At 34.4% G+C, this 15,692-nt stretch overlaps 1 protein-coding gene across 2 annotated transcripts in view; it reads right to left on the bottom strand.

Moving 5' to 3' along the window:
* RAB3GAP1 (RAB3 GTPase activating protein catalytic subunit 1) overlaps positions 1–15,240 on the bottom strand; it is a gene marked incomplete at both ends in the record, with an annotated part of 80,452 nt that extends 65,212 nt beyond the window's left edge. For both annotated transcript variants that reach the window (XM_084235377.1, XM_084235378.1), the window contains 3 exons: positions 10,736–10,811; positions 15,069–15,124; positions 15,223–15,240. In XM_084235377.1, the coding sequence (XP_084091503.1) occupies positions 10,736–10,811; positions 15,069–15,124; positions 15,223–15,240 (150 nt within the window). The remainder of the gene's footprint in view (positions 1–10,735; positions 10,812–15,068; positions 15,125–15,222) is intronic.
* Between the last annotated feature and the right edge of the window lie 452 nt (positions 15,241–15,692).

The raw sequence follows: 15,692 nt of genomic DNA, 5'->3' as shown, positions 1-15,692 counted from the left end.
CAGTGCTTATATAAATAAATATAAATAAATAAATAAATAAATATTTTGAAAACATTTGTTTAGCAACTGTGTCTTCTTTAAGACAAAGAATAATAAATGTCATAACCTTTGCAGGATGGCAAACAGACCTTTGTCTGCTTTTGAAAAACCATGTGATGATTGTTATCTTCCTACCTTAATGCATCTGCTTGTGTACTCACGATTTGCTTAGTATAAATAAAGGACTGCTGAGACCGTCAGCAGGATGATGTCAGCAACCTGATCAAGTGTTTGCGTCTCCTCATTTCCCCTCCCTTATCATTTCTCTACAATTGCGCCGACGCCTTCCCATCCTTCAGGAACCCCTGACACCCAGACTGCTGCGGCTGGCTCGCCAAACATATGGAATAGAATATCAAGTTGGTGGTATTGTTGATATTAACAAGACATTAATTATGGAAAGTAGATGGGGGTGGAAGGGACGTGATAAGGAAAGAGCTACCACATTTTCAATATATACATCATTAGATTTGGATACATTTTTTTTAAATGAAAGGCTTTTCAAATTTTTTAACAAGAGGATTTCAGGTACACAGTAGAAAATGTAGAACAAATTAAAGGAACTGATACCACAGGACAAAATTTCAAGTTATATGACAGATATTTTGCCCCAAAATATTTCTCTATATAATCTAAAATTTTTTACTTATCTTACATTTTTCTAAATAGTGAGAAGGAATTCAGGCTAGGAGCCCAGAAGCAGCATCTGTGAATAACTTTTACTCATTCTAAGGATAAGGAACTTTGTGCTTGGGTGAGTAACAATAATTAGGTAATTTTGGAAGAGTCAACATTTAAAGTACAAACTGGTTTTACTCTAATTCTAATAACATGATACCTAACTTCTATGACAATTTTCTTAAAATAACTGGGTTCAGAGCTCTAATTTGGGATTAACCACCTGAGTAGCTCCAAGTCCTTGGTTGTACATTTTGTGGAAGGAGAAACGAAATATTGATAGTTGATAATTAAAATGATTGAAGAACAAGGCAAAGGAATTAACAATCTGGAGGTGAGGGAGGGTAGAGAAAGTTGTTTTCATAAACAGGAAGTAGGGGAACAATTCCTAGTCCACACTAGGAACTCTATAAATGAATGACAAAATAAATGAACAAAAAGGAGTAGTTAAAGGGACTTTCATTATGTGGCTTTAAAAACAGGGAGAGAAAATTGCAATCCTGCATGGTATCCTGAAAACATATTTTAAATATTTCTCTCTATAGAAATATGAAACTGAAATTTTCACCAGCCATTTGTGTAAGCAAATTTTAGATAATGCTCATCCATAAGTCTTGCCAATTGCTCTCTATATAAAATTCACTTGGTGGGAAAACATTCAGATTACTAGATCAAAAGAGAAGTTACTAAGCCAAGAAGGAAAAACAAAAAATAAAAAATAAAGTATAAATAAAAGATTACTTACAGAGAAATTAAACTAATTTATGCAAAGAAAACATGACAAGTTCTGGAGGTTAAACAGGTATGGGGAGATCAGGTATTCTGGGAGTCAATCAGCAAACATTTACTGAGTACATACCAAGTAGTATACAATGTGCATATAATAAATAAAATTGCAAATTAACTACTATTACTATTGGCACTGGGTCACACCCTTTGCCAGCATGCTAAAATAAAAAAAGATTGTGTCATAGCAACAGATACAATTGTCAAAATCTTCTATAAGTGATTTTTTTTCTAAAAATGTTTGTCACATTTAATATACAAAACATGACCTATGTGAAGTCAAGTGGTAAAATTTAAATTAAAAGCATTACATTTAATGCAATTGAATAATTTATGAACAGCTCAGAATTATGACAATTTTAGAATTATGTTATGGAATGATTTTATTACAGTAGTATCTAAGTGAATGCATTATTTTAGCTAATCCTTTTATTTACCTACAAAGATTTTTATATATTTCTATTTGTTTTAGTGCCATATGTCCTATACTGAATTAATTTCAAAGTGAAATTCATGATGCATATCGAAAATTTTACCTATCACACTGTTATGACTATATGGCAAGAATCTTTAAAAATATGCAAATAAAAATAAGTAGGAAATCATAAAACAAAAACTAAAGAGACCTTTCATGTGTCTCGAATTAAACCTAAGGGTTTTTTTTTTTCCAAATACATTATATAAAACTTTATTTTTCCTCATATAGGTGCTAAAAGTTTTTTAATTCTAGGAGCTCTAAGGAAACAATCATTTTTATAGCACAAAAAAATACTGAGTACTTCTATTTCTTTATATTCTACTCAAGTAAGCCTCTGGTGACTACTTTGAGAGAGGCAATAATAATAACAACAATAGCAGCTAACACTAATTGAGATGGCCTAATGCCAAAAAAAGAACAAATAATAGAAATGGAAGCCCAACAAAAGCAGTTTAAGTTTAGGGCCTATACTCTTCATCACTATTCTATGCAGTCTCTTAAAGATATTTCCTGCCACTTTACAATGAAAACTTTAACACAAAAAATAATAAAAATTCCCATTCGAACGACTAAGAAAAAATATGACAAACATGGTAAAATAAAAAAGCTATAGTGTAGGTACTATTTAAAGGAAAAATAAAAAGAGAAAAAACAGACTGTTAACCTTATTTTAAATAATCCTATTACACAGAAAGCTGTGGGCAGCTCAATGTTGCTTTCATTTGGATAGTGCACTTCAAAAACACTACATTCTCATCACTGACTAATCCCCAACTGTCTAGTCTCCAAATACTTTTGCATTACAAAATCTTCACTCCCACACTACAATAATCCATAAAACACCTAAATATTCTGAAAGAAAGCAAACAAAGGAATTAAATTGCTTATAATGTTTATATTAGTTCCAAGTCTGACCTACTGGTTTAAGTTAATTTGGTTAAGTATCTAACACAAGAGAAAACCTATCATTCAAACGTATTTTAAATCTGCCATATAGTTAAAATTCTGAAGTAAATGTCATTTCTTTTTTTTTTTAAAGATTTATTTATTTATTCATTCATTTTTTTTTTATTCATTTATTTAATTATACAAGCACTGGGTACAGTCAGAAAGCGCGGGAGGATGAGAGAATTCTCCAGAGCCAGAGCGGGGAGCAGAGCAGGCAGAAGGACCGAAGTACACTGCTGAAGGGAGCAGCGGGCTGCAGGAGAGGTCTGCGCACCATGTGGGACCCTCTTCCGGTGGCCAGGGAGCAGCTGGGGATCGAACCGGCGCTGCAGAGGCTGCGGGCAACTTCGCAACCCAGCGCTCAACCACTGCGCCACCGGGGAGGCCCAGTAAATGTCATTTCAATCTACTTGGAGTCAGCTGAAAAATAGGGACTCATTTCCACACAATTATAGTCACTATTTTTCTATTAGTATCCTAAAGTTAATGATTCTTCTCCCATAAATTTCAGTGGGATAATAATCGCTGACTAAGCAGTTCTAGTGTCAGATAGATCATGCCATTCCTAAACTTGACATGTCATTAAAAAGTACTTAAATTTTTTGCTAGCTACATAGAACCACAAAATCAGAAGACTAAGAAGAATTTTAAAAATTATTTAACTCCTCTGCCTTCATGCCGGAACATACACAACCAAGATTGTGTTAAGTCCAACACTAATATTCCCCCTATGTAATTTTACAATTACTTCAATAGGAAACCAAAAATAGTGGAGTAATATAGAAACAATTTTGAAGGCAAGCATGACCTATCTGTGTGTAATCCTGCTTATACTAACTACTGGCAGAATGACCTTGAGCAAATTACTATAAGCACCCAAAGTCTTCTTTGCTGTCCATAATATGAATACTTCAATCACTGAACTTTATCTAAGGATTAAGTAAATTAACAGGCACATTGTAATTATATTGCATTGTACCACTGCTGATTTTGAATAAATGCCATTTCCTTCTCTTAAAATAATTTCCCAGCATTTCAGAATGTGGTACCGTAAAAGTAATTGGTCAGATCAATCATCCTTCAAATAAAAATTATGAAATCTTAACCAAAACAACACAATTTTTCAAGGTTCTGGAAAGTGATCAAATGGAGATAGACACTGGAGAGATTATCATTAAAAATAAGGAAGACAATCAGATGATATTTGCATGTTTGTATCTTTTTGGCTAAGCAGAGATCTCAGACATTTTGCCTTAGACGCCTTAAAAATTACTGAGGACGTTACAAAAGGGAAAAAAACTACAAAGATGTAAATTCATTTAAAATAATGAACTCGGGCCTCCCTGGTGGCGCAAGGGGTTAAGACGCAACCTATGAAGCAGTCAGCAGCCACTACAGCATGAGTTGGATCCCCAGCCAGGGAGGTGACCAACATGGCGCAGCAGACCTCTCCTGGCTTCCCTGCTGCTCCCCTCAGCAGTGTATTTCAGTCAGTCTGCCTGTTCTGCTCCCTACTCTGTCTCTGGTGAATCCTCTCCCACCTCCCCCCCACCTCTGGCCTATACCCCAGCTCTTGTATGCATAACTAAATAAATCTTAAAAAAATAATAAAATAATGAAATCACTATGCATTAAAATAGTTATAATATCTTCCCAAATGAAAATATTAAACAGAAGGGTAGGACTGCTTTACATTTTGCAAATCTTAATAGTTTTTAAAAGGGTATTCAAATTCTCTTATCTGTGTATTCATTCAATCTTTGCATCAATTGTTCTGACTGAAGCGTATGAAGAAAATTGGCTTCACAGACATAACTGGAAAAGGACACTGAAAAACTCTGAAGGACCAAAAGGGTTCCTCAGACCACACCATAATTGCTGATCTAAGGACACTCTAATCTGTGTACAACTCAGGTCTGCAGGATGGAGGACTTAATGGATTTAGGCAACAGAGGGCAAAGTTAAAAAATGGCAGGGAAATTTTAAAACTGAGTCATCAACTCTGAAAGAAGCCAGGAGGGTAAACACCCAATCTGGAGGGTAAACTCCCAAATTTGCCTATAAACTCTGCTCCAAATTTTGACTAGCTGCTAAATCACTGATGTACGGTGGAGACTCCAACGGCCAATGACATAGGAGCTTGAAAGAAAAGATTTCAACTGCTGTTACAATTAGAAAAAGAATGGAATTTTAATCCAATAAAGTTAACAACTTGCTAGGATTGAAAAAAAAAAAACCCTCAGAGGAACACTACAGAAAGCGCTCTCCACTTTCTATTCAAAATACAAAACAGGGTTTCCCTGGTGGCACAGGGGTTAAAGTCTCAGCACTATCAAGCTATCACCAGTCACTGCAGCATGAGTTCCATCCCTGGCCAGGGAGGTAACCCGCAGCAGACCTCTCCTGCCTCACCTGCTGCTCCTCTCAGCAGTGTATTTCAGTAAATCCACCTGTTCTGCTCCTCACTCTGTCTCTGGTGAATCCTCTCACCCCCTGTACCTCTGACCTACACTCCAGTTCCTGTGAGCATGAATAAAAAAATAAATCTTGAAATAAAAATACAAAAGAAAAAAAAAACCCACAAAATTACTGGACACACACACATATCAAAAAACAAATAAAAACCAAGCAAGCATGACCTCTACTCATGTGAATATAATCAACAGAAACCAAGCCAAAGAAGACCTGTCACAATCGACTTTACCTATAATAAATACATACAAGGAAAATGTTTGCAAAACAAATTTAGAGGTGAGGAATTGGAATTTAAAACAAGAATCGGAAATTATTTTTGAAAATGAAATATAAATTCTGGAATTTCTATTTGGAAATTCCAGAAACAGAAATTTTTAAAAGTGTAACTAAATTGGAAAATACTTCAAGTGTGTTGAATGTTAAACTGTAGACAGCAGGAAAAAAGTAAACAATTTCAAAGATAAATCAGGAGAAATTAAGTAAACAAAGACTGAGAACACAAACTAACAACCTATGAACAGCATTTAGACGTCATATATAATTTAAGTCGCAGAAAACTAGAGATGGGAGGCAAAAAATACTTGAAGAAATAATCACCAAAACTTTCCCAGTCTGAGAGTACAGCTCAGTGGTAGAACATTTGACTGTAACACTTTCCCAATTTGGTGAAAAACAAAAAATTTTTATATCCAGTATTAGCCTAGATAAGTAGGACAAATATAAAAACACACTTATGTGCGTAATAGTTAGATAGCTTAAATAGAAAGATCAAAATCTTGAAAATGGCCTGAAAAAAAATAAAACAAAAATAGGAAATTAACTTCTGATGAGAAACTAGAAAAAACAGAAGACAATCAATCTCCATCTTTAAAGAACTGGGATGGGGAGACTAACCAGCAGTCAGAATTCTTCAATAAAACTATTTTGCAAAAAAAAATTAAATGAAGATATTTTAATAAAAAAGAAAATGTGTAGCCAGTCAACAGTATAGCAATTAAAAAAAAATTTAAATAGAATTATTATTTAATCCAGCAATTCCACTCCTGATTATATATTTAAAAGATTTGAAAGTTAAGGATTCCAAGAGATATTTGTACCCATATTCACAATAGCATTATTTACAATAGTAAAATGTGGGAACAATCCAGTGTCCATAAGTAGATGACTGGATGAACAGTGTGGTATGGAATAAAAAGAGATATTTGTTCTTTAAAAAAAGAATGAAATTCTGACATATTCTACAACACAGATAGACAATGAAGACATAATGCTAAGTGAAACAAGTCAGATACAAAAGGAGAAATACTGTATAATGCCACTTATAAGAGGTAAAATTCATAGGAACAGAAGTACAACAGTGGCTACGAGGGGCAAGGAGCCTAACAATTGAGGAATTTCAATTTAGGTTGATGAAAACACTCACTTATGATAAAACAACAAACTAAGAATTTCCTCAGCCTTTAAATGATACCTACAAAGCACTGAATATTTCCCCTAACACTGGGAAGAAGGCAAGAATGTCTACTCTCAACAGTTTTATTCAATCTTACTAAAGATCCTGGTTAGTGTAACATGAACAAATAAAAGGTACAAATTGAAAAGGAAATACAATGGTCCCTATTGGCAGGCAACATGATTATGAATGTAGAAAATGCAAAAGAACTAACAAAAAGATTAGGAATCTTAATGTTTAACCAGGTCTCATGATACAAAGTCAAGATACAAAATGTTATAGTATTTATTTTAGCATCTTTAAATGAAATCAAAAAACAATCATTCATAACTGCATCATATAGCATAAAATACTTAGTAATAAAATTAACAAAAGATACACCAGACCTCCAACAAAAACTGTAAAACATTCTGTTAAAATTAAAGATGAGTGAAATAAAAGCTATGCCATGTTTATGATTGAAAGCTTCAAGTCACTTCTCTGCAAAGCAATTTATAAATTAAATACAATCCCAGTCATGGTCTCACCATAATCATAATTTGGAACTGAAAAGTTTATTCTAAAATTCATAATGGAAATATAAAACAATATGGGGAAACAATGAAAGTGAGACTGTATTCATTAACTAATTTCAGGACATGTAAACTATTCAGTGGTTTTTAACTGGGACCATTTTACCCCTTAGGGGACATTTAGTAATGTCTACATAGATATAGATTTTTAGTTACAATCACTGGCATCAAGGAGGAAGAGATCAGATACTACTAAATAGTCCATAATGCATGAGACAGCCCCATAACAATCTGGTCCAATATTTCAATAGTGCCAAACTACAGAAAAGACAATGTGGTATTTATATCAGAATAGTCAGAGAGATTAATGGGACAGAATAGAGATTCCAGGTTACCCCTTAGGCAACAATTCAATGGAGAAAATGTTTTCAACAGAAACTTCTAGAACATATCCATATGCAAAAAATTGAATTTTTACCACTTCATACCATATACAAATTTAGTTCAAGATGGATCACAGACCTAAATAAAAGCTAAAAGAAAGCATAAAAAGAGTATCTTTACAACCCAGGAAAACTAAGAAAAAACTTAAAAGCAGAATACATAAAGACGCCTACAACCAAATAAAAATTTAACACAACATAAAATTGGTCAAAAAAACGAACACACATTTCCAAAGGAAGACATATGAGTAGCTAATAAGCACATGAAAAAGTGGCCAAAAACAATGTATTTCTGAATTTATAACAGAAAATTAAATACAATTTAATCCCACAAACTACATACCCATTATGATAACTAAAATTGACAAGTCTAATACCACCAATGTTGGTAAAAATGTGGAGATACCCAAACTCTCATACATTGCTGATGAATGGGTAAATAACACAAAAAGCTTTAGCAATTTCTTAAAAAGTGAAGTAAACACCTATCATTTGATCCAGTAATTTCATTACTAGGTATTTACCCAAGAGAAATAAAAACATGTCTACAAAAGATATGATACAAGAAGGTTCTACTTTATTCATAATAGCCAATATGTGTTATCAATAACTGAAACAAATTATAATTATATTCATACAATAGACTACTTAGCATATATAGAAAGATACATGCAACAACCTAAAATATCAAAAATATCATGTGAAAGAATTCAGACACAAAGATATTTAACAAAATAAAGCAGGTAAGTTTTGTGCATTACAATGTATGCAAATTTTCTTCTAAAAAACTACTTAAAAAATCTAATGGAATGGAAGTAAATAGAAGTACTTCTGAAACAAAAAAATAGCAGAGTATCAATTGTTGAGACTAAATGATGGGCACATGGAGGTTTATACAGTTTTGTGCCACTTAACAACTATTCAGTCAACTACAAACCACATACACCACATTCCAGGCAGACTGTACCATATAGTCTAGATGTGTATTAGGATGTATCATCTAGGTTTGGGTAATTACACTCTAAGAAATTTCACAATGATGAAATCTCTACTTATTCATTTCTCAAAACATATCTACATTGTTATGCTATGCTGTACTATATACATTTAAAATTTTCAAAAATTAAGTTTCTAAAAATAATTTCTCTTAATTCCCTCAGTGAAGGAAGAAAATTGGTTATCACTGTATTTCATATAAATTAAAATCTATTAAAGCATTTAAAAAACTTTCTATTCTGAATAAGCCGTCCTTTACATTTTCTTTACCGTTATTCAACAAGTACAGTTCAGCCTTGAAATATTAATGTTTTCCTTATTTCTTATTTATAACTATTTGTAGAAAGAAAAGGATTGGAGAGAGCTCCTTTAACTCTTACTATGTAACTAGCAGTATGCTACCTATTTCGAATATATTATCCAACTTAAAATTCCAAAACTGGATTTATCATCTAAACTTTTAATCTCATGAGAGTTCATGTTCAATGGCAACAGGGATCTTATTTTCACTATCTCTTCAGCTGTCACACACATAGCACCCACACTTTAATATGTGTACACATCAGAGAACTAAGGAGTGTCAGAATTCATAAATACCTAGTTTAGCTCTATCTTTGGTAGTGAAAATTATTTCCCACTTGTTATATCAGCTTGTTTTGCTTTAATCTTACTGGCATCTATACCAATTTTTGTTGTTTCAAGTGAAAAGAAAAATCTGTGTTTGAGAATTTTATTTTCTGTATTTGATATTATAAAAATATTTTAATATAGTAAATCAATTTACTGTGTATGTCATTGTATCTTTAAATGGTATATGATGTCTAATATGCAGCATTGCTTCTTCTGCTTGTGGATAAAAAGAAAATTCCAATTTCAATTCTGTTAATACCACCATAAAGCTAAAAACTAACAAATATTGAGAATTTAGAGTTTCTTAGAGAGGAATAAATTGCAAGTAATAATTTATAATAAGGGGCCTCCCTGGAGGTGCAAGGGGTTAAGCACAGCACTATGAAGCTATCAGCAGCCACTACAGCAAGAGTTCAATTCTTGGCCAGGGAGCTACCCACATGGCACAGCAGACCTCTCCTGCCTCACCCACTGCTCCCCTCAGCAGTGTATTTCAGTCAGTCTGCCTGTTCTGGTCCCCACTCTGTCTCTGGTGAAGCCTCTCACCCCCTGCACCTCTAGCCTGTACCCCAGTTCTTGTATGCATAAATAAATCTTTAAATATATATATATAATTTATAATAAAAAGAATCAATTTTAGTTCAAAAGAATTTATCTAATAAAGGAAGCATCTACATAAGCCTAAAATCAAATTGGTATTTCTTTTTTAGTGCAGAAAATCTCAGAGAAAACTCTTCGGTAACTGCTTGGGGTGTGGTATATGAATATTATCAATAATAGGTTAGAATTAGATTTCTACCTCAATTTGAGTAATTTTCTCACTCATAAATATTCTCAACATATCAGTAAGGTTAAAAAAGGTGGGGAGAGAGAACAAATATGAGCTATATCACAAAACACAAAATCAAGTAAAACAGCTGCTAACAATAGTAAGATAGCTGTAAGACCAAAATTTTTTCTCATCAGTTAAGAAAAATATCCAAGAAATTGGTAACTACAATTTGTCTAACATTCTAAGGGAGAAGGCAAGAGAGAAGAAAACATCAGGAGAAAGAAATAAAATCACTCACAAAGAATGACATTATACATATGAAATTTTATTATTTAGAACAGTTCACAATTTTCTTACATATCTTTTGCCACAGATTTAAATCAAGTTCTTCCAGATGTCATTTTGTGTTCATAGATTATACATTAACTTTAAAAAACATTTAATTCAAATGTAGTAAGCACTCGGCTTCAAAATAGAAGTTTCAAAGTAAATACTCATTTAGAGACACCAGCAAATAGATCTGACCTTTTCAAGTGGCTTTTCCAAAGAGTTTCCAATCAGTTTCCAGTCATTCAAGACCTCTTCAACCTTGGAAATAAACCTAGGGAGGAGGCAAAATAAATTCTAAATATGTAACAGTACATTTTTCCTTTTGTTATACAATTTTGTTAAGAGGTATTTTTCACATTTTACCATTTTTATCAGATACTACTCAGTTGTTTGATACTTTTAGTATAACCTTATGAGTGTGGAATAAAAACAGAAGTAATCTTCTTTAGCCCAAGAATTCTTAGATTTTGATTTTTTTAAATCTATTGCATTCCAAAGGCATCCTACCCTCTATAAAATATAAATTAGGGGTTACTAAATCTATATATTCAAATGAAACAGTACATTTGGGGCAGAAGTAAAAATGAACAACTTACAATGATACTATTAAAGATAATTATGAAACCAATAATTTCTTCCCTACACTCAAAATAACTGTGCTATCTAAATGAACTTTTCCTTTAATGACACTTAGGAATTTTTGATTTTACCTTCCCATTACTCCCCCCTAAAAAAAATATCATTTGGGAACTTTCTTAGCAAAATAAGACAAATTTTAAGAAATAGCTCACAAGAAACTGCAAGTATTCAATAGATTAGGCAGAAACTATTATCTAATCTTTAAATGTAAAGATCAAGGTGGCCTATCAAAAAGAATGAATTTTGACCAGCAACATGATTAAGTAGCAGCAGGTGATAAATGTCAATCTCAGTACTGTTAAACACGTATTAAAAGGCACTTTTAGAAGATTTGTTACTAATCTATGATGCTGTTTCCTATCAGTATGATGCAATCTATCATCAACATTGCTCTCCTAAAATACATACATCGCATTGCAAAAGTACAGTTAATTCTAGTCAAAATATATTCAAAGGCATCAGGTTTTTTCCCTTTCAATGAGAATATAAATTAGTAGTTACATTTCTGTTGTAATGACAATAATGATAAAACAGAGTTTTTGATTCAACTGAACACTAACTCATCTGGAAAATTAAAGGCCATATTAATTAACAGACTAAATTCACTTAAAAGGCAATTATCAGTTTTGAAAATGAGTGCTCTAGAACTAAATTAACATGTTTACAAAAAAATAAAATTTAAAATGTATATATGAACAAAGTTTGCATGTGAAACATATACCGTATTAAAAAAGGAAAAACTGGCAACAACCCTTAATGTCCAACTGCAGCAAACAGTTGTAAATTAATAGTACATACACCCATTCAATATACGACCATAAAAATCATGTATTGAAGACTATCTGAGGAAATATGAAAATGATTCTATGTTAAATTAAATGATTCTATATAAATAATATGGTTTGATACAAAAAGTTGACAACACACAGATTACAAGAAATTTTCTCAGCATATTAATAGTAGCTATCTCCTAATGTATTAGGATTACAGGTGATTTTCTCTTTTTTAACTCTACTATAAGGCATTATTATTATAATAAAAATAATTTAGTTTTCACAGTAAAAAAAGGAAAGCCTGTTTTATGAATTCTATCACTACTAGGTAAAAGAGAATAACTGAACTTTATCCTGCCAAGTACTGAGATTTGTTAAGAAAAACTTAAAAACTTTGTACCTTGTTGTTTTTGATTTTTACTTTATTATAATTAGTCTTTTTCCTGGTCCCTTATTTAAGTTTTCTAAATTCCTGCTATGAGTGAGACCACCTGGTATTTTTCTTTTTCTTTCTGGCTTATTTCGCTGAGCATGATCCCTTCCAGCTCCATCCATGTTGCTGCAAATTGCATGAGTTTATCTTTTTTGATTGCTGAGTAAAAATCCACTGTGCATATAAACCAGAGACACACTGGGGGGGAGGGGAGGACGGAGTAGGATCAAAATAAGGGGGGTGGGAATTGTAGGGGACTATAATCAAGATGAAAATACATACACTGTGCAAAATGGAAAATGATATAAAAATTATATAAATTAAAAATAATTTAAAAATTTTAAAAAACAACAAAAAACTTCACACCTGAAAGTTCTCGAGATCTTAGAGTCATTTCCTGACTCATTCTATATTAGGTTTCTTTATGATATACTCAACACATCAGATTTCTTTCCCTTTATAGCTCTTATTTCTACTGTAGTTACAGACTAATTTGTATTAATACGTGATTAATGTCTATTACTTCCATTAGGTTATACATTCACTAAAAGTGGAAATGGTCAGTTTTAATTGACTACCACTTCCCTAATGCAACACACTGTGTTTAACCAATGGGTAACCAATAAATATTTCTTCAATGGACAAAGACAGTTAAGAATTTCTACTTAGACCTCTAGATAAACTGTCTTTATGGCTCATTACTAAATGACCAGAACTTTCATTCAAGACTTCAGTCTTTTTGAATTCCCAAAACACCAGATATGCTCTAGAAACTAAACATACTTTGTGGTAGTTCTCATAACTGTGTTAACAATTCTAAAGGATTTAACATTCTACTTCAAGACATTTTAAATATTTAACTAGGGAAAGTGATCCGTTTCCATTCAGTACTCTGACATTTCCTCACTCCCACACTCCAAAAGTTACATTTTTCTGCCTTCCAAAATCAAGTTATTATTTCAAATTCAACAAGTCTAAAACTGTACTCTTTCTTTGCCACTGTCTTACTTTTATTCTTTCAGGCAAAAAACTGCAGTTTCATGTTTGATTCTTTCAAGTTTCTATTTCATCAAATGTACCTATCTAAAACCTGTTTGAAATTTTCTACAATCTAGCCTCCTATTTTGTTGTTTTCTTCAGTCTCCAAACTACCAGTCTAACTACAAGTCACAATAAGTGCCTCACCTTCATTTTATTTCACCTCCTGAAACAACTCTCACCACTTTGCCACTCTAAAATCCTGGTCTCTCACTGATATTCTTTAATGGTTCTTTTCTGAGTGTATTCTCCAGGTCAGCAGCATCACTTGGAAACTTATTACAAATACAAATTTTGGGGTCCACCTCCAACATAAAGAATCAGAAACTATGATTCTGATGCGCACTTCAGTTTGAGAATCGCTGGTTTCAAAGTCCCAAATCCAAAGATTCCTTTAAGAATCTTTGGAAGCTGTCCATAACTAGGACCTATCTTCCTTATTAACCTTACTTCCTTTCAACAGATAGTTGTTATCCAGTGAAAAAATTCCCAAAGCTTCATTTTCATTTGACTCAGCTCATGTCGGTACCTTCTCATGTCTAATCAACCACTGTCAAGGTCCAGCTCATTTCCAGTTTTCTATGAAATTATTTCCAATTATAATCCACAACAGCATCATTCTTAAACTGCCTTTTTAAATATTACCAGCTGACTTACATTTAAGTATTTGCTATTTTCTTTTGCTTGTTTTTTAACTTTAAAAAAAATTGTTTTTCATTCTTTTGCATTAGCATAGTTTTGGACACATAATACCTACTGTATAAAGCCTTGCCAGCGTGGTTATGTTTACTAACTTTGGTTTTTTGGAAGGGTATGCATGTCAAATTATTGGGGCAGGGATGTTTTATATTCTCCTATACCATCTAGACATGATGTCCACAATTTCTTTTCCCAACCTGGAATATCATAAAATGCTGCAACAAGTTAACTACTGCCCTCCTCACCAGGAAAACTACAGGGTCTCTGCAACAAGCAGAAAACTTCTCAATCTAAACTCTCTTCCACAAACTTGACTTTCAACTAATTTCGGTAATATAACCGGTTCTCTCACGCAGCTGTTCGATGGAGTTTGACAGGCACGGAAGCCTGGGCACTTTAACCACTGAAATGTAACAACTTGATGTAGATTATCTTTTTTAAAAAGGTTCTTCTTTTAGGTAAGAATGGAGTGAGGCAGACATAGAAAACCACCAGTACTTATGGCCAGAAGAAAAGCCTCCTCTGAAAAGTATGTGCAGGGGAGGAGGAAAAAAAGCAGCTGCTAAGTTTACTAGTGCTTAGGATATCAAAATGATTTAAACGGAAACGAAAACTGGAACGGAAGTGGCAGCTTGGGAATTATCGCTACGTGGGGACAACAACCAGGAAATCAAAGATCTGAAGAAAGTGGTCTAAGTAGAGAAAACAAAACTTTTCCTGAAACCTAGACTCTCGGGCGTCGGGCTCATGGGGGAGGACGAGGACTTGTCAGACGGGAGACCGGGGGAGAGGTCAGCAGCTGACCAGAGAAGGGGAGCGCAGAACCCCAGGCGCTCAGGTAAGGGCTTGCTCCGCAGAAGCGGCGTCACCTGTGAGCTATTTATGTCGGGAACGCGACTTGCCAATACCCGGGCCCAAGGTGCTGGTAACCAAAGAGGCAACTCACCTTTCCCATTCCGAGGCAGTAGTGAAATCGGTGAGCTCAAATACCTCGGACTCGGGCTGCGGGAAGGGAAAGGAAAGAAAGATATTGAGCCCGGGGTCGCTGACGCGGAGGAGCGAACTTGGAGATACGAATACGTAGGGAGCAAACACCTCACCTCGCTGTCGGCCGCCATCTTGAGAAGCGCCGGGGGCGGGCGCTAAGGCTGCCGGGAAGATAAGCGGGGACGCGGGGAGGAAGCGGAGGGCGGAGCGCAAAGAGGGCGGAGCCTCGGCGCAGTCCCGCCCCAGGAGGCCCGGCCCCGTTGGTGACCCCGCCTGGAAGTCTCCTCAGGTGGAAATACTAGATTAAAAAATAATAATAATATTGCTTTGCGGGCCTCCCTGGTGGCGCAAGGGGTTAAGACGCAAACTATGAAGGTGTCCACAGCCACTGCAGCACGAGTTCGATCCCCGACCAGGGAGCTTCCCACATGGCGCAGCAGGCCTCTCCTGATTCCACAGCTGCTCCTCTCAGCAGTGCATTTCAGTCAGTCTGCCTGTTCTGCTCCCCATTCTGTCTCTGGTGAGTCCTGTCGTTCCCTGCCCCATGCCTCTGGCCTGTACCCCTGCTCTTGTGTGCAAAATA

The sequence above is a fragment of the Talpa europaea genome (genome assembly GCF_964194135.1).
Source record: "Talpa europaea genome assembly, chromosome: 1".
NCBI lineage: Eukaryota > Metazoa > Chordata > Mammalia > Eulipotyphla > Talpidae > Talpa > Talpa europaea.
The sequence above is the reverse complement of the archived record's forward strand: the minus strand, read 5'-3'. Positions and strand labels throughout refer to the sequence as shown.